Source organism: Melitaea cinxia, chromosome 12 (genome assembly GCF_905220565.1).
Source record: "Melitaea cinxia chromosome 12, ilMelCinx1.1, whole genome shotgun sequence".
Taxonomy (NCBI): domain Eukaryota; kingdom Metazoa; phylum Arthropoda; class Insecta; order Lepidoptera; family Nymphalidae; genus Melitaea; species Melitaea cinxia.
Window position 1 is genome coordinate 2,749,410 of NC_059405.1, and position 20,997 is coordinate 2,770,406.

The following is a 20,997-nucleotide window of genomic DNA, read 5'->3' on the forward strand; positions in this document are numbered from 1 at the left end:
GAATCGAACCCTCAATCGCTGGTGTGTGAGCGCCCATACGGTGCACGCACCACTATAACAGAGCGATGTCTAAAAGGTTCAAACAAAATTTATCAAAATTAATCCTACTATATGTTACTCCTGAAAAAAAAATTATAGCAATGTTACAAATCCGCTAAATCGCTCGTCAAAAATTATTGTTCATATTTTTATTTTATTTTTCTAATTCAAGAATACGTAGTTTCTATTTATTAATTTCATTACTTTTTTTACAAGTAAAGATAGAAATAAGCTACAATTGCAATTAATACATAAATTTATATGTAAAAACTGTAAGGATGACAGCTAAGTTTGATTACATTTTTTAAGAATATATTTTTTTCAGCTGGAGGAAATCAAATCGAAGGAGCGGGTGATTATACAGCTGAAGAGGGAGGCGGCGAAAGCGGCGTCTAATGAACAGGTTAGTGTTGTATAGCATTTATATTACCTATGTATTAAATGACTTCGAAAAAATACTAAATTTGTAGTGTAGTACTTTACTTATGCTAAATAAGAGATTTTTTTTTTTTATTGTGAAAAACGAGTGTGCTACGCTAAGTAAAACTTAAACGTAAAAGAAGTTTTACTTCAATAATCCCGTCCATAGTCATAGTGTACTTTGGTTGTCAGTCAGCCAGTCAATCAGTTAAGCCTATTGCAGACCACTGCTGGACATAGGGCTCCCCAAGTTCATGCCAGACATTCCGGTTTTCCGCAATTCTCAGCCTACACTGGCAATCTTACGTAGATCGTCGTTCCAACGGGCCGGAGGACGTCCCACACTGCGTTTACCAAGACGCGGTCTCCACTCTAGGACCCGTCTACTTCAACGGCTATCGGTCCTGCGACACAGATGACCAGCCCACTGCCACTTCAACTTGCTAATTCTGTGGGCTATGTCGGTTACTTTCCTTCTCTCGCGGATAGTCTCATTTCTAACTATCTTTGAGAGAAACCCCAAACATAGTCCATTCCGTTGCACGTTGAGCGACTTTAAGTTTGTGGACCAATCCCTTCGTCATTATTCACGTCTCGGCTCCGAATGTTAACTCAGGCAGAACGCAAAACATTTACCTTGAGGTCAAAGCTGAAACCATAAATAAAAGGTCAAAGGTGAAAACATAAATTAAAAAAAAATTATAGTGTGTTTGGAACATAAAAAGGTGAGTTATCGCCAAATTAAAAAAAAAAGTTGTATAGATAAAAATAAAAATCAAAAAAGTTGGTTTTTTGAATTTTTCACATGAATTTTGAGGTTATGTGAAAAAAGTGTAAATACAAAATTTGTTGATCTTTTTACTACCCACGAATTTGCCATTGAGCTTTTTTCCATGGAACTTGTAGTTTAGCCCGAAATCGAGATAAACTGTTTTTTTACACTTTAAACCCTCTACCTACTCCTCCTCTTCCTACAACTTTCCGACCTCAGATCGCCCGTGATATATTTTTACTTTCATTTTCGTTGTATTCTCTTTCTTTTACAAAATCAAAATCAAAAACAGCTATATTCAAATAGGCCTCAAGAATACTTTCGAATTGTCATTTACAAACTAAAACTTTAAAAATAAATTATTATTTTTTTTTAAAGTAAAGCTACCACCGGTTTGGAATGTAGATTCTGCAGAGAAGAATCGGCAAGAAACTCCGCAGTTACTCTTTTGAAAAATAATATATAAACTGTGTTTTAGTACATAATTAGTCCACGCATCTTTATCGACTAAATGTAATCCTGCACCGAATAATAAGCTTTATCTTTTTTTTTTATATCACTAGGTCGGAAAACAAGCGGCTCACCTTATGGTAAGAGATTACCGTAGCTTATAGACACCAGCAACACCAGAGGCATCGCATTTTGAGCAGGAAATTCCTGCTGTGCCCTACCTCAGTTAATATATCTATTAATTATTAATACAGACTCTTTTAATGTCTTTGACAATGCGTGTGATCCTACTATAATTTTTTTTTTTAGTTTCAAAAGCTATCTGCACTGGTCTGGTGTCTTTAGCCTCGAAGCCAGAGACATTTCACCCCTAATATCTTTTTAGGTTTATATTATACTAGCTGTGTCCGCGACTTCGCCCGCGTGGTATTTAAAAAAAAATAGTTATTGTTCAGTTCGCAGAGTTATAAAATAAATAAAATTTCTAAAATAAAAGTAGCCTAAGTTATTCCTTATTACAACAGCTATCTGCTAGTGAAAGTCCCTTAAAAATCGGCCCAGCGATTTTAAAGATTAACCGGAATAAACAGACAGACAGACAAAAATTAAAAAAAAAAATGTTATTTTGGTATATGTACCGTATACATCCATATGCATTTAGTAAAAAGCCGTTATTTTAATATTGCAAACAGACACTCCACTTTACATATTTATTTGATGTATAGATGTAATAAGTTATATTCAATAGATATTTTGCACTTTAAAAGAAGACGTTATTTCGTCGTAAAACTAGTATTTCACTCGATTATATAGTTTTAAAAGACTACTTATTGTTAAAGTTAAATTAAGTGTTCAGATCACTGGTTTTTTTAGTGCAGGCGAACACTTCACACACGTAATTGGATAGCTTAGATTGAAACCTTGTTTCAATTTGATTAGGTACTTAAAGTGACTTGTGTCTTAAACTTGTAGTTCGTAAGTCGTAACTAGCAACATGAACAGTAAAGTACCAGTACTTTCCGAAAACTAAATTAGTTTTAAAAATACTTTAGCACTAAAATTTTGTATATATAAAACCAATTGCAAAAAATAACCCACTGTTAAGTAAAAATAATACTAGTTTTGATTGTTATTATCCACGTTATTATCAGATAAGTATTAAGTACAATACTCCTTTTTTTAAACGAGTATTGTACGACTTCCAAAAAACGATACGGCTGGACTGATTTCGATGATTTCTTTTTAATCGAAAGGTGATGCATGTTACGTCTACTTTCCCCATGTAGGAAAAGGATCAGAGCTTAATCCACCACGCTGCTCCAATGCGGGTTGGCGGATATATTCCCTACTATGAGTAACGATCGCTATCAGGTGTACATGATAACAACCGGGACCGACGGCTCAACGTGCTCTCCGAGGCACGGTGGGGAGATCCACAAGGACTGCACAAACACTGCACAAACACCCAGACCACGGCAAACACCTGTATGGCCAATACAAATGTTTGTCATGTGCGGGGATCGAACCCGCAACCGCCAGCGCAACTGATACAATCCACGGCTGTAACCGTTGCGCCAACGCGGCGTGATGCATGTAATATGGTTTAATTTAAATTTGATTAAGACCTAACAAGTACTTTTCGAGTTATATCTAATAATGCGTATTTACTTGAGTATTTTTCTTCACGTTACGTTATATTATATGTACCGCATAACTTTTCACTAGGTGTACCCTGTTGATCGAGATTTGATGACTACTTTTTAAGTAATGTTTGATTACGCATTTTTACTCGACTATTTTTTATTTACCACGCTTTATTAGCTTAGGTTGTATGTATGTATGTAATGGAATCTTTGAGCATAATTTTTACAAATTTCCAGAAGTTTGATTAATTTGAAACTTTGCACACGTATCAAGTACCGATGACAATGCAATAATTCAATAACAATTTTCCAGTATCCTCATTAGGACCGCCAGGATTAATAAATTCTTTCGTGGATCCTCTGTAAGAAAGAGAGAGAGATTTTTTACTCTGAATTGAATATTACTTGTCGATGTAACTGCTGCTGTGCTGTGTGGCTACGGCACTAAAGAATTTAGCCACCCCCTTTCTTCCCGTGGGTGTCGTAAGAGGCGACTAAGGGATAACAAGGTTCCACAACCATCTTGGAACTTAAGAAGCCGACCGATGGCGGGATAACCATCCAACTGCTGGCTTTGAAATACACAGGCCGAAGACGGGCAGCAGCGTCTTTGGTGCGACAAAGCCAGTACTGCGGTCACCAACCCGCCTGCCCAGCGTGGTGACTATGGGCAAAACACATGAGTTCACGTTATTTTTGACGTAAACTTGTGGAGGCCTATGTCCAGCAGTGGACTGTATAGGCTGTAATGATAATGATGATGATATTTTACTTACCGCACCATTGAATCAGTTGCTCTCAAGCAACTTACACCAAGTAACCGCAGTCAACATGGCTTCCCATAATACGAGATCCATGTAAATCTTAAAGAAAGTCCCGCAGCGATTATGGTTTTCAATATCGTTTTAATACTTATTTAAAGTGGGTACTTTCTACTTTTTTTTATATTACAAGTCTATTGTCGAAGCAATATTTCTTTTGAAGATTCGAAAAATTAAAAGAAACGAAGTTTGAATTTCTAGTAAAAATCTATTTTTTTCAATATGTGTACGTATGTGTTTTAATCTAATAGTATATGTTTAATTAAAAAAAAAAACATAATCGACTTGTGGTAAATATATTAATCTAATGTATTTTTTAATCTGTACCTATGTATGTTCAAATGATTTTCGTCAAAAAATTACACACGAGTTATTTGTTTTTTAAAGTTTACAAAGAAATTTTTGTTTGTTCTTGTTGAAGTAAACAAAACTGTTTCGTTTTAGAAAGCTATTTGTATTTATTATACATAAAACTGCAAATGATTGACTTTTTGAGTTATACGATATACAAATTTTTGACTAATTAAACTAATAATAGCATATTTTCTCACGGCTGTTTTACATTACTATAAATGAAGAGAAATAACAATAATAATAATAATTAAGTTCCCTAACTTGAGATGTTCGGAGCTCAAAAATAAGACAGGAAGATGATTCGTAAGGAATTTGTAAATCATGTGAAATCGCCTCGGGACAGACATTACGGGAGAATGCGGCTTGTTCCGAGCCATTTAAAACAATTATAAAACCAATTTTTTAAAATCTTTTTTAAAGTGTTCCTTAGAAAAAAATAATACGTGTATATTTAATTATACGTTGTTTTGTTTACTTTGATAATTGTAATACTGTTTTATAATATCGTTTGAGTATACTTAAAAAAATAATAAAAATGATAAATGTAAATATATTTTTATTATTATCATTGAATGATTTTTTTATGACAAATTTTATGTGATGTATTTTTAATTATAAATATTCAATAGATTTTAATATTATTTATTATTTTATAATAATTATTAATTTATTTTGAATAGAATTGCATAAAGCTTTATTATAGTATTCTGGTTCATTATTTACGTTGTATGAATTTTATGAAATTTTATGAATTTGTTAACATTATATCTATGATATATGAAAATGTTATGTATTGCAGTCAAAAAAACTTTATGATGATAAATTAAAATTTAAGTAGATATAACACGTAGGAATCTATGCAAGTTAGTTTCTGTTTTACTTCTGTAATGTTCTTTCATTGAGGTAGGACACATCATGAAATTTGCGGTGTAAACATCGCGGCGACGAGAGCTCCTAAGGAGGGTCGGGGCAAGTCTGGGGGTAAGGTCGACAACGCTCTTGCGATGTTTTTCGTATTGCAGGCGTCTACAGGTTACAGTAACCAACAGGTTGGCCGTAATTTTTTTTGCTAACCTAATTGTTAACAAACAGTGGTTAGAGACAAACAGGCTAATTTTTATCCTGTTATTCACTGCTTCTATACTTCAAAATTTCCATGCAAGAGCTAGTAAGCAATAAAACTACGCCAGAATAGTTGGGTTATTGCAGCCACATGTATGTATGTAGAAGTAATAGCCGTCGTGCTACATTAATCACACATTCCATTCAAAGGTAATTAATTTCATTGTTATCTGATTTGCAATCACGTGCGACTCCTGTTGATGTCTACTATCCTGGTACTTGTCACAGATTTGATCACAGACAGATTTCATTTGGAAAATTTATAAATAAATAAAACTAGCTTTCTACTCACGGCTTCCCCACATAGGTTACACGATTTTAACTATTTCCTTTTCTCGTGTAAATTGTAGCTTATGTCAGTTACAACAGTACTGACTATTCGATGAAAATATTTAAAAGGGTATATACCGTAATGGAATACTACATCTACACAAAGTCTCATCTCAAAATACGTTTCACACCTCGCGCCCTCTCCTTGTCAGTGACAATGTAACATTCTACACGGAAATGAATTTTCAAAATCGTTTCAGATTTTTTTTAATTTATCAATTAATAATTGTGTTTGCTCGCAAACGAAAAAAAAAACCGACTTCAATTACATCGACGAGTAATACAACGCAGATCGACGAAAAAATAGTCAAGTAACAACGCATTATCAAAGATTACTCAAAAAGTAGTTATCAGATCTCGATGAAATTTAAATGTGACCACATGATAAACTTCGGCTTTCGATTAAATTAAAAATCATTAAAATCGGTACACCTAACAAAAGTTATTGCGGATTTTCAAGAAGTTCCCTCGATTTCTCTGGGATCCCATCATCAGATCCTGCTTTCCCTATCATGATACTAAACTAGGGATAAATTCTTTCCAACAAAAACAGAATTATCAAAATCGGTACACCTAGTAAAAAGTTATTGCGGATTTTCAAGAGTTTCCCTCGATTTCTCTAAGATCCCATCATCAGATCCTGGTTTCCTTATCATGGTACTTAACTTGGGATATCTCCTTTCCAACAAAAAAAGAATTATCAAAATCCGTACATCCAGTAGAAAGTTATGCGGTATAATACAACGTAGGTCGACGAAAAAAGCGTCAAGTAAAAACGCATTATTAGATATAGCTCGAAAAGTGGTTGTTAGATCTCAAATAAATTTAAATGGGACCAATTGGCACACACCACCTTTCGATTAAAAGAAAATTTGTCGAAATCGCTCCACTGAGTCAAAAGTTCTGATGTAACATACATAAAAAAAAAAAATACAATCGAATTGAGAACCTCCTCCTTTTTTGGAAGTCGGTTAAAAAGAAACAAGAAAGAGATCTTTCTTCTTTCAGATGATATAGGTATGCCGTTATAAGCGCATTACAGACCACAGAGAAATATTATATAAGAGAAATAGCAATTAATCTAGTATTTCCTTTAGCTTTTAGCTATTTATTTTTTGTATTTTTAATCTGTAGAGTGAAGCGATTTCTTTTCTATGTTACTGACTTCACAAACATAAACTGAAAAAATACGTAGGTACCTCATAAATATGTATTAATGTAGAGTGTTCAATATTACAATTTTACCGTAAATACCGGTTTTCATTTTAGAAAAGTTTTTTAATAGATCGATATTTTACCGGTGCGGTATACTTACTATTGAGTCACTATTTATTCTAAACATTACCTACATTCGGCGCTGACTAATATACTACGACTTGAATAATCTAGAAATTAGACTAAATCCATTTAAATTCTGTTGATGAATTATGCAAAATTGCTGACCAGACGAAATTCGTACCGCTATGTTTTTTACAAACATTGTATTAATAATAACAATCACGAAAATTGTCCGATTTAGTACAGTCGTTTGAAAGATACTCGTATGTATGCGTGTACATAAATTTCGGGGATTCATATTTGTTTATATAGTTTTTGAGAACACTTTTTTAACTAGTTTTTTAAGCAAATATTTATTATTTTGTTAATCTACATTCGTAACACACAGTCGACAGTCACAACAAATATCACAATATTTGTTAAATTCGTACTTTTTTCATATTCAGAATGGATACATTTAGAAGGCATTAAAAAAAGTTGTAATAGTAACAACACTTCCACAAAGTAACACATGTCAAGTGTTTCATACGAAGTTCTCAACAATTATAATCTATTTATTTTAAAACGAAACTTACAAAAAATTAAACCGACCACCTCACTTATAATTAGAAGTGCTAAAAACTATTAATACTTCAAGTTTCAAAAAGGTATTAAATAATAGACTGATTTATTGTACACGTTAATATTTATTTTATCGTCCTACCATTCTTTTTTTATCGAAACAAGCACGTTTCCTATATTTATAAGACAAATTGTTTTGCTCACGAACGTTTAAAAATAGAACACAAAACGATTGAAATGAAATATTGAAATTTTGACCCACCTACCACAAAAGACGGCTAGGGTTTTTTTAACCGCAACACTATTTTCCATATTTGTTTCACTTTTTTGACAAATATCGATTACTTTGAATAAAAGGTACGAGTACATAAAATCATTTATATGTTATTAATTTATTTCTTTTAACTGTTACGAGTAACTTGCAATTACAATCAAACTTTTTTTCAATTATCTCACACACACACAATAACTTTACAGTATAAGTTGTTACAAAAGTATTTTTATTTGTACACTGTGGTCGGTAGCAATGTCTTGTTTTTCAACTGAAGTCGTTCGTTTTGAGAGCAGGTTAATATTGTGGCAGTGATCGAGGTGTAAGGAAAAATCGTCAGCATTACTACTCGATTGATCTTATGGTAAAGATTGCGAATAGAATAACGGGCCATTTTTGCAATTGTTTTTGATGAAAAAAAAATAGTAATGTGTGAAATGGCAACGAAATTTCAATATATATATTCCATAGTAAAAATAATTGTTTTTGAATATAGGAACCGGGCGTTAAAGTCTGCATCTCAATTTAATCAAAAGTTTGTGATTTTGGATGGTTACGCATTGAACTGATTGTGATGAAACTTGGTACATACCTAAATAGCTGAACGATAATAACAGATATGCTACTTTTTGTTACGTTTCCATGGGATAGAAAATTACGCGGGTGAAATCACGGTGCATATTTAGTAGTAAATATATGCGAGATTATAGTACAGATAGCGTCTTTTTATTTTAAATCTAGGCTTACTAAGAGAGTCGAAATGTAAATTAATTACTTTCTTTAATTTATAAACTTGTATAGTAGGTTAGTGAGTCAGTATAGCATATGTTATTTAAAATGTATGTGTACACACTGCGCTTATTTAAAATACTCATATATATATATATATATATAATATCTCATAATATGTTGGGCTTATTAAAATTACTCATGTATTTATGTTGTAGTATTTTTAAGCAAAATACAAACCCCAGTGGGCTTGATTTCGATAAAAGAGTCGTTATTTATGTAAGACTTTATTTATATTTATTTTATTATTTAGAACATATAGTGTAAATAGATAATCATGTATAATAAAGCATGTTCAATGTATTAGTTTATTGCGTTTGTTCCAAATAAGCATTTACAAGTTCTTGTTAGTTTTAAAAACAAAACCACACAACTAATCATACAATGCTGTGTGGCTACGGCACCAAAGAATATAGCCACCCCCTCTCTTCCCGTGGGTGTCGTAAGAGGCGACTAAGGGATAACAAGGTTCCACTACCACCCCGGAACTTAAGAAGCCGACCGATGGCGGGATAACCATCTAACCGCTGGCTTTGAAACACACAGGCCGAAGACGGGTAGCAGCGTCTTCGGTGCGACAAAGCCAGCCCTGCGGTCACCAACCCGTCTGCCCAGCGTGGTGATTATGGGCAACACACATGAGTTCACGCATTTTTGGCGCGAACTTGTGGAGGCCTATGTCAAAAATATATTAATATTTTTTTACTTAATACTAAAATAATAATAATGTATATAAATAAATTACAAAATGTCTTAAAATTATTATAAGTCGAAACAATTGATAAAACGCATTGAACATTAGTTACAACGATTTTACATTACAATTTTTGACTTATGTAAAAGTAATGTTTATGTAGTTTATAATTGTGTTTGCTGACAAACAAAAAATATATAGAAAATATGTAAATAATTGTGTTTGCTCGCAAACGAAAAAAAAAACCGACTTCAATTACATCGACAAGTAATACAACGCAGATCGACGAAAAAATAGTCAAGCAACTACGCGTTATCAAAGATTACTCAAAAAGTATTTATCAGATCTCGATAAAATTTATATGTGACCACATGATAAACATCAGCTTTTGATTAAATTAAAAATTATCAAAATCGGTACACAGAGTAAAAAGTTATCCCTCGATTTCTCTGGGATCCCATCATCAGATCCTGGTTTCCTTATCACGGTACCAAACTAGGGATATCCCCTTTCCAACAAAAAAAGAATTATCAAAATCGGTACATCCAGTAGAAAGTTATGTGGTATAATACAACGTAGGTCGACGAAAAAAGCGTCAAGTAAAAACGCATTATTGGATATAACTCGAAAAGTAGTTGTTAGATCTCAAACAAATTTAAATGGGACCAATTGGCACACAGCACCTTTCGATTAAAACAAAATTTGTCGAAATCGGTCTACCCGGTCAAAAGTTCTGATGTAACATACATAAAAAAAAAAAATACAGTCGAATTGAGAACCTCCTCCTTTTTTGGAAGTCGGTTAAAAATAGATTTCGTTTACAAAAATAATCAGTAAAATCACCAATTAAAAAGATATGAGGTAAAATAAAAAATACAGTTGAATTGAGGATCTCCTTTTTTTAAAGTCGGTTAACAAAAACGACATGTCAATAATTACAACCGTAACTATTTCTTCGTAATTTTACATAACAATTCCTGATCTATATAAAAGAAATGTTTATGTAATTTAAAAGGTATTGAAAAAAATACATAATTGTATACATAATATGCACAGTGTCGCTAGCTATTGCACCGGCTTTACCAATTTACTGAAGAACAAGTCACTAGTCACTACTAGTCAGTCAAACAGAGCCAGACCGACCCCGGTTGCCGCGGAGAGCGCACGCGCAAAATTGTTTCGTTTTTGTGACATGTTTAACCCGCGTAACGCTTTAAAAAAATCCCCAACGTGCCAGTATTACAATTTAAAAAAAAAAAAGAAAATTACAAGTATATGATCTGTGACTGTGCTACCAATTTTTTTTTCTAATCTAATTCTCTGTGTTTTCTGAGTTTTATTGACTGTGTGGTGACCGTTGAGTCGTGATCAAACGCTGATTATTTGTGAGACTTTATTATTTCGGATTTACTTTCTATTACTGTAAGTACCTGTTTTATTGTTTATGTTTATCACTAATTAGTAGAGAAAGTCGTATTTGTGTGTTCAAAGATTTTGATGTGATCCCATTGGCATACTTTACGAGCTTCGAGTATACCAGTCAAACAACTTGCAGGTCAATATTTAAACGAATCTCGTCTCGTCCGACTTGTTAAATATTAACTTAGGAGAAAAGGTGCACTTCAGCCTTCGTTGTAATAACCGTGACATAATGATAAGGAAATATATACTTATACGAAAAGAAATACGGACCTAATAAACCAACTAATTGACAATAGAATCTAATAATAATTAATCATAACAAGAAATAAAAACGTTTTAACAAGGAATATGTATAAGGTTATTTTATTATAATTTTCTGATACCTACTGGTCATTGGTATTCAAACTGTCACGCTTTTTGAAAAAAAAAAAAAAACGACAATTAAGTTTTGAAGTCTGTGTCACTCTCGAACTTCGAATACACCTAAAAATATTTTAATGTTATAACTTGAGTTCTTAGTAAATGCATGTTACTAGAATTTAAATGAACCGCTTATACAGAACAGATAAAAACCGGTTAATATTTTGATACTTACGTGCTCTGATTTTTAAAACTGTTAGTTCTTAATTTAAAAATTTAAACGTTAACGGACATTTTTATTTCCCGTATTGTTTCTACCTTAAATGTTATATATTTTTATTAACAAATTTTTAATTTAAATGTTTCAAGGATGATGAAAACGTAATTTTTATTGTTTTCGCAATTTTTTATAGTTTTTATCGCAGAATCTTCGATGCGAATGAACTTTTAATAGTTTACTTATTGAGCAGGAAGTTAATTAAATTAAATGCGTATAAAATGAGAAAGTAATTATAAATATTTAGATTATGCTTTAAAGGAAATGAGTTTAAAGTAATGCCTCGTTAAGTCCAGCCTCTTCAAGCAACCATTACCGAGATCCTTCAACTTGTGCACAAGATTTATCTTTTTGCATCCGCTTGAGATTTAAATATACTTTGAGGTTCCGAGCTATGCTACTGATGGAACCTACTTATTTGAAGTTGAAATAGAGTACGTACTACTACTGGAAGTTTTAATAGAGTTCGTATTACCATGATCGTTATCCTAGAAATAATAAGTGTGAATAAAAAATAAAATGAAAAAGGCGAAAGATTACGCGTTTGGAATAATCCTGTATTATAAAACTGTGTGGTTACGGTACTAAAGAATATAGCCACCCCCTCTCTTCCCGTGGGTGTCGTAAGAGGCGACTAAGGCATAACACAGTTCCGCTACCACCTTGGAGCTTGAAGGGCCAACCGGTGGCGGGTTGGCTATCCAACTACTGGCTTTGAAATACACAGGCCGAAGACGGGCAGAAGCGTCTTCGGTGCGACAAAGCCAGCCCTGCGGTCACCAACCCGCCTGCCCAGTGTGGTGACTATGGGCAAAACACATGAGTTCACGTTATTTTTGGCGTAAACTTGTGGAGGTCTACGTCTAGCAGTGGACTGTATAGGCTGTAATGATGAAAATAAAAAAAGTAACTTAAGCTAATATATCTATTAATTTACAATATGGGCATTTTTTTACTACGAAAAGGTTACGCGTTTACGCGAATTTCACTAGTTATAACGAAAAGTCCTCCCTTGACCATGGTTGCTGTAAAGTATCCGAAACATCGGTCATGTAAAAACCTAATAAACCGCGATAAAATCCGAAAAAGTTGTTTAATTATGAAAAGGTTATATATTTAATTTTTCATAAATGAATGTATTATATTAAATTTAATATAATTTAGAATTATTAATTGTTTAAGTTTTAGATCTCATTGCGATATTCGTGAGAAGAATTAAATTTATTCACGTAGCAAGTAATTGTGTTTGCTTGCAAAAAATGCAATAAATAACTGTCATTCACTCTGCATGCTCGTAAAGAACTTTCTATATCTTTGACCGCACTTGTAATCATCATGATTTTTATGAGAATCAGCTTGAAATATTGTGAACATTTTTAAGTTTTAAGTGTTCTGGACTTTAATATACCGTAACAGGCTTAAGAGCCCCACTGCTGAAGTACTTTTATCGAGTGATACCTTGACACTCGTTAAATTAATTCTGCACAATAATAATAGAAGTTATGTAACTTGAATACTAAATATTTTAAGCAGAGATAGAGTATACCATAGATTATAATATATACATTATAATAATATATAACATTAATGTCCTGTAAATAATAAATATATATAATATAACATTAATGTTCTTAATGATTGGTAATCACGGAAATTGATCGATGATGACGAGATTACAACTTTCGTTAAATTTTTAGTACCTTTGATTTGTATTTTCTATTTGAATTAGTACTGGACGAATATGTTCGCTCTCCTCATAAATAATAAATCCAGATTTCTTTTTATAAATATAACAGTTCTCATTGTTAAATACTTAATATGTGCAAGAAGAAACTTGTTTTTGAGGTTTCCCATGTTAAGTTGTCCTATTAGAACGTTTTACTTATCGGAAGAAAAGTAGCCATTCGCTATGACTGGCTAACATACTCGTATCTCTAACCTATCTGTTTCAAATTTCATCCAGATCCATTTAGACATTTGGGCAAACGGGTTCGGTAGTTTTTACGTGAGTGTAACGAACATCAATCCGAACTTTCGTATTTATAATATTAGTATGATAATAGGTAATACCGTTATGGATAGTGAAAGTGTTGCAGGTATTAAAAGTGGGTCGAAAATTCAATTAAATTAATTCGGTGATTGATGATGGGAAGTGTTGGCCACTCGACCGTATTGAACCTTTTTGTTAAATTACGTACAGTAATGTACTGACAGTTTATCATATTAAAGTATCGATTAAAAAACTGGTAGGTAGTAAAATATTGGAGTGAAAGAATTTGATTCAGTTCGAAAATACATCGCTAGAAGGTAACGAGTGTCCGCTTGTGATTAATAAGTTTCTATTTGTAATGCGTGTTGCCCGACCTAGAGAAATAGGCTTTCAACTATCACACTTTGTTGAGTGTGAAGCTTTAAAAAACATAATGTTTGGGATAAAACCTATAGAAGAATCTCTGAAATAAAATAAATGAGTTAAAATGTACTACATTTTCAACATTTACAAACATAAATGTGTTTGCTCGCAAACGAAAAAAAAACCGACTTCAATTACATCGACGAGTAATACAACGTAGATCGACGAAAAAATAGTCAAGTAACAACGCATTATCAAAGATTACTCAAAAAGTAGTTATCAGATCTCGATGAAATTTAAATGTGACCACATGATAAACATCGGCTTTCGATTAAATTAAAAATCATTAAAATCGGTACACCTAATAAAAAGTTATTGCGGATTTTCAAGAAGTTCCCTCGATTTCTCTGGGATCCCATCATCAGATCCTGGTTTCCCTATCATGGTACTAAACTAGGGATATCTTCTTTCCAACAAAAGAAGAATTATCAAAATCGGTACACCTAGTAAAAAGTTATTGCGGATTTTCAAGAGTTTCCCTCGATTTCTCTAAGATTCCATCATCAGATCCTAGTTTCCTTATCATGGTACTAAACTTGGGATATCTCCTTTCTAACAAAAAAAGAATTATTAAAACCGGTACATCCAGTAGAAAGTTATGTGGTATAATACAACGTAGGTCGACGAATAAAGCGTCAAATAAAAACGCATTATTAGATATAGCTCGAAAAGTAGTTGTTAGATCTCAAATAAATTTAAATGGGACCAATTGGCACACAACACCTTTCGATTAAAAGAAAATTTGTCGAAATCGCTCCACCCAGTCAAAAGTTCTGATGTAACATACATAAAAAAAAAAAAAAAAAAAAAAAAAAAAAAAAATACAGTCGAATTGAGAACCTCCTCCTTTTTTGGAAGTCGGTTAAAAATAATGTTAAATTAGGCAAGATATAAATAAATAAAGTATTCAATGAAAAGAAAGTTCATATTAGTTACACAGAATGACTGGTTTAAACCTAAATAAGAAAAAAAAATGTTTTTCTTGTTAGAATACAATTACAATAAAGAAATAGACGTCAAAAAATAATTGTTGCATTTGAAAATATAGATTTCACTTTCCATTCACATTATTTATGGTTAATCATACCTTAAAATAGGCCACACATTATGACAAATATTTTTGTAGAACATACATAATTATGTAGGTTTTACTGAGGCACAGCTCTTACTATCTTGCTTAAAATCTGGAGCAGTTTGAACGGAGAAGTACCTCAACTTTACAGAATATGACAGCTAAATATTACTGCTAGTGTTGTTTCCCTGGGAGCAAGGTACGCAGAGCTCCTGGGGTGAATCGGGGGTAGGGCCAAGCAACGCGTTTGCGATGCTTCTGGTATTGCAGGTATCTATAAGCTAAGGTAATTGTTTACTACCAGGCGGGCCACACGCCTTTTAGCCGATTTAGTCGTGAAAGAAAATAAAAGATGTCTGCCGTGCTCCTGGCGACGACGTTTGTCGGACTCCCGACACAGGAATCATATCCTTGTAAGGATAGTTGACATTAAGGTGTTAACATGGCTTGACTATTAATCGTTATGGTAATTATGTAAAATCCCAGCACAACTACGCGTTATTTTGTTTAAAAGTGTCTACTCGTCAGTCGTTAAAGGTCAGTTCGTATCGTATTTTCATCTTGCAGTAAAGATCGTTTTTACGTAAATTTGTTGGAAAATAACGCGTGATAATCGCAGAACGGAGCATGAGTACACTTATCGCAACACCAGAATTAAGGTAGAGTCAAAAATAACAAAAATTTAACCTCCGATAAAAAATCTACCTATATTGTACATCATGTGTGCTGTGTGGCTACGGCACTAAAGAATTTAGCCACCCCCTCTCTTCCCGTGGGTGTCGTAAGAGGCGACTAAGGGATAACACAATACCACATACTTGAGTTTTACTTGGAACTTAAAAAGCCGACCGATGGCGTAATAACTATCCAACTGCTGGCTTTGAAATACACAGGTCGAAGACGGGCAGCAGCGTCTTCAGTGCGACAAAGCGTGTCACCGACGCGCCTGCCCAGCGTGGTGACTATGGGCAAAACACATGAGTTCAAGCCGTTTTTGGCGTGAGATTGGGAGGCCTGTGTCTAGGTATGGACTGCATAGGCTGAAGTGATGAGGGGCCATTAGAACTAAATTATACGAGTATGTAAGTAGGTCTATCTAAACTAACAAGCTATCTTTTTTTGCCAAGTCTAACCGGTACCTATGTGATTTACGCATTCAAATAACCACTGAATTTTTACTAGGAAACTGAATCAGTGCAAAGCCAAATTGAAAACATCAAAACAGGTTCATTGTTTATATTTAAAAGTAGCATATCTCATACCATTATTATTTATTATAACATTGAAAATATTTATAGCTATTGTATTCGAAAACAATAAACACATCCCAGTTCACGGAAAACATATCAAAACACGAAATGTCCACAGACAATCGTAAGAACACACTCATAGGCCATTCAATGCTAATACACAATAGAATTAAAAAAAAACAATCTAGTGTTTCCTTTCGGAGTCGTCAATACGAACTGCAATTAGATGAATGATTGAACGAATGGTGAACGGATTCGACCTCAATGTCTCACTCCCACGGTGGTTATTCGCGACAGATAAAAAAATATACAATGACATCTGCATCATTAAAGTTTTGATGTAATTTGAAAAAAAAAAAGCGGATTAAACCTCTTTTGTAGATCTTTTTAGTTGCTATGTGATGGGATTTGGTGTAGCTCATTAAATATAATTTTGAAATAGTTATATAAATTTAGGCGGACGTCCAATTAGATATTATTGATTTTTACATAATTATTATGTCCTAATCTAGATATCAACTTTGATGCACTTTTATTTTAAATATTTTGCAACAGACAATTTTAAATAATTTAAAAGCAATTAGAGTTTCAAACGATTTTATTGCGCGGAAATAAAATTTATACATTATTTAATGTTTGATAAATTTTAAATCAGTGTTTTTAGTTTTATTAACAGAACAGTTTTAAGCTTATAATGTCCATCCCTCCCCCCGTTTTACATACTTTACAGAAAGTTTTTTCTTTGAATAATAAGTGTATACGTTAATTTTTATGAGATAATAAGTCAGCATTTTTAATTTTTATCAGCATACAAACATTGCACGAGTACAAAATTAACGCAACATTATCATAGTCAAATATATTTGTCAATGCAGCAATTTCACTGGCTCGCCACCTTATCTGTAGTGCACGCTTATCTCAAACAATGTTATCTCGACCTCTTATAAGATAGATAAAAAAATCTTGTTACCTCAGTATGCACACAATAATTTATTATCTTTTACTAGTATAGAGGCGCAGTTTCACGCATTTTTTGAGCGTAAATTGCTATTTTCATGTTATTTTCCAGATTGGCTAGGTTGTTGAGTACTCATGGATTTGTAAAAATTGTATCTCAGCTAAAGCATTAAAAATTGTAACTAGCTATTGGGCTCGACTTACCGTGAATATCTTTCCCACGAGAGTCGTATTCGTTCCATAACCTTCGTCAAACTTATTCTATAAAAGTACCCTTGTACTAGTTCAGACTATATATTATATTATATATATTATATTACCAATTTACACAATAGCTAAAATCCTTTCAAACGTAAGTATGTTTGTGTAAACATTCATCAAATTTCTTACACCTATGATCGTAGTAAAAATGTAATAGCATTCAGAAAACGAACTATCGACTCATGCTTATTGTGAATTAGCTGCTTTAGCTTACCTATAAGGTAAAACATGTATGCCAATTTAAGATGGGCTCTCACGTTCATTATGACTTTCAAATCATTTGGACATATTACTGAGGGTAATTCGTTCTTGTCCTGTGATGTTATCACTGTCGATTGTCGACTAAAAAGTTAGTTTTTAAAATGTCTTCTCTCAAGAAAAAAGCAATAATGATTACGTATGTATGTTTATAAAATACGTACTGTAAGGAAATGTTTTTATTAGGTACCTATTCGAATTTCGTCCTCGTTTCGTTAGTATTTTGTCACCAAACGTGGTCAAGATACAGACAGACAAGCAAAAAAGAAATTTCAGTCTTCACTATCGATTATATTATAGTGTACCCTACAAAAGCTAAATTTAGATCTGTTACAGTTAAAAGTATAGATTAGCAGTATTATAATTTTATTATTATAGTCGTTTAAGTAGCTCCGTTAGCTACGTTGACGTTTGTTTGTCGAGATGTTAGCGTTAGAGATACTCTTGACTTGAGTTTAGATGACTCGTTTCGTGGAACATTTTACATTTACGGCTATCTTAACAGTTAGTGATATGTCTATGTGTATGTAAGGATAATAATTTAAGTAATACACGCACAAGTATTACGAATGTGATAATGACATCACTTTTCTTCCACAAATTTGAGACTATTATATTTCTATATATAATACTAGCGACCCGCCCCGGCTTCGCACGGGTGCAGTGCTGATACTAAATATACTACAAAATGTCTTTATTTATAGTGCGAAGCTAGCTTATGACATGGTTATTAACATAACAACAACATTCAAATATGCGTCGTTAGATTACACGTTGTTACAGAATGCATTGAAGAAATAAAGGTTCACTACTCGTTCCCCGTAGGTGATAGCGTGATAATATGTAGCCTATATGTTGACCAGACTTCTTAATAATATTCGTGCCAAATTTGAAGTAAATCCATGCAGTAGTTTTTGAGTTTATCCCGGACATACATACAGACAAACAGACCAAAATTCTAAAAACTATATTTTTATTAAATTAAATTAATAATCATCTCTTAGAGCCTAAAACTTTTAAACTAGGTTCTTTGAAAGTCGTGACAGTATAAAATAACGCGTCATACTTTCATTTTTATTTACTCGTAAAATAAAATATTATTAATAAAACATACGTACAAAACACATAAATAAGTACCCGATTTCAATACCTATCCGACGAGGTATAAGAAAGTACATAAAATTTCTAAAATTTAGAAAAACAAAACACTTGATAATAAAACCACTTACCATGAAATATCAAACTGTAGAGACTCATAAGAGTAGACGCCGCGCCGGCCCTTATGTTAACCGTTTTGTTTTTTTGGTAACACATGCGAGTTTATTGTTGTCGTTTTAGATATAGAAATCACTCCAAATCTTTTACACCTATTACCAGTCAACCTGTATATATAAACGTATTTTCTTATGCTCACATATTGTGTGTCTTCATATATTTTTTATTTTTTAGAGTTGTTGAAAGTTAGATGGAATAATCGTTAAATAAAGTTGACTGAACTTAAACTGCTAAAAAAACTGCTTAAAGTGCTGTGTGGCTACGGCACTAAAGAATTTAGCCACCCCCTCTCTTCCCGTGGGTGTCGTAAGAGGCGACTAAGGGATAACAAGGTTCCACAACCACCTTGGAACTTAAGAAGCCGACCGATGGCGGGATAACCATCCAACTGCTGGCTTTGAAATACACAGGCCGAAGACGGGCAGCAGCGTCTTCGGTGCGACAAAGCCAGTACTGCGGTCACCAACCCGCCTGCCCAGCGTGGTGACTATGGGCAAAACACATGAGTTCACGTTATTTTTGGCGTAAACTTGTGGAGGCCTATGTCCAGCAGTGGACTGTATAGGCTGTAATGATGAACTTAAACTATATTATAGCGTTGCTTTATAATGTCAGCAAGATTTTTGTCTTTTATTCATAGAGGTTTTGGTTTTGTTGCCACATGGGAAATTTTTAAAACATATATTGTTACTGAGGGTTTAACAGGATTATGTAGATTTACCTACTAAATAAATCGAAGACTAGCTGACCGACAAAGGTGGTCAACCTATATCTGCTGTACGTTTAATAATTACATAAAATTAGCAGAAGTATCACATAAACTACGGTCAAACTTATCTTGATTGTATTAACATCCGCTTATAACATTTTTAAGCTCATGATTAAAGAGACACATCCGCACTTCCCCTATTAAAACTATTAGTTTTTATTTAAAAACTACTAATTTTTATCTAATATTAGCTGTTAATGTATTTATAATGTCCGTTACTTCCTTTACAATTTATTAATTATAATTTTCGCTGATGTGATTCTATTACTAAATGTCTATGACATATGGTAGTCAGACATGCCGTATTTTATCAGGGTTTTGGAAAACGGTCAGTCATCGTTTCCAGATTTTGCTAGCTGTTAAAGAATATATTATGTACTAGCTGCCCGCCCCGGCTTCGCACGGTTGCAAAAACTGTCAGTGTTTCTCTATTATATTATGCATGTATTATACATATAAACCTTCTTCTTCAATCACTCTATCTAATAAAAAAAACCGCATCGAAATCCGTTGCGTAGTTTTAAATATTTAAGCATACATAGGGACATAGGGACAGAGAAACCGACTTTATTTTATACTACGTAGTATAAGTAAAATTTTTGTGTCAAAATCTAAGGCTTTAGAATTAGTCTCTACAAAATTTATATTTATGCTTATTGAAGTAAAACTTCTTGACGCACGCTTGACTTGGAGAGTAAGCTGGTGAACGCGTGACGAGAGCGTAACGAAAAGTGTGACCGAGCGAGGCGAACGGACGTTGAGAGGAAGATATAAGTTAGTGAAGATAGAAAGTGAGCGAGAGCGACGTTTCGTAAGTTTTACTTCAGTCGTCTGGTCTAAAGCACACTCGTTTTTATTTATAGTACTAGATTTGCATATAAACTTTTTACAAGCCGTGTCAAGCTTTTACGAATATTCCGATCCCGTAGGAATATCGAAATAACAAGTAACATGCGTTATCCTGAATCTCCAGCTATCTATATACCAAGTTTCAGTGAATCAGCTTAGAAAACAAATGCATGTAATATAATATATGTCCATCTAAACTTTAGCTTTGCATTAACATTGCATGATAAAGATGTTTGGAGCATTAATTCTGAAGCGGCTCATTTTTAAAACTCAATACATGATACACTAGC

At 33.2% G+C, this 20,997-nt stretch overlaps 1 protein-coding gene across 1 annotated transcript in view; it reads left to right on the plus strand.

Moving 5' to 3' along the window:
* Positions 1-20,997, plus strand: part of LOC123658155 (myosin-9-like) — a 177,755-nt gene that overhangs the window by 21,260 nt on the left and 135,498 nt on the right. The window contains exon 4 of the mRNA XM_045593595.1: positions 365-442. Within this exon, the coding sequence (XP_045449551.1) occupies positions 365-442 (78 nt within the window). The remainder of the gene's footprint in view (positions 1-364; positions 443-20,997) is intronic.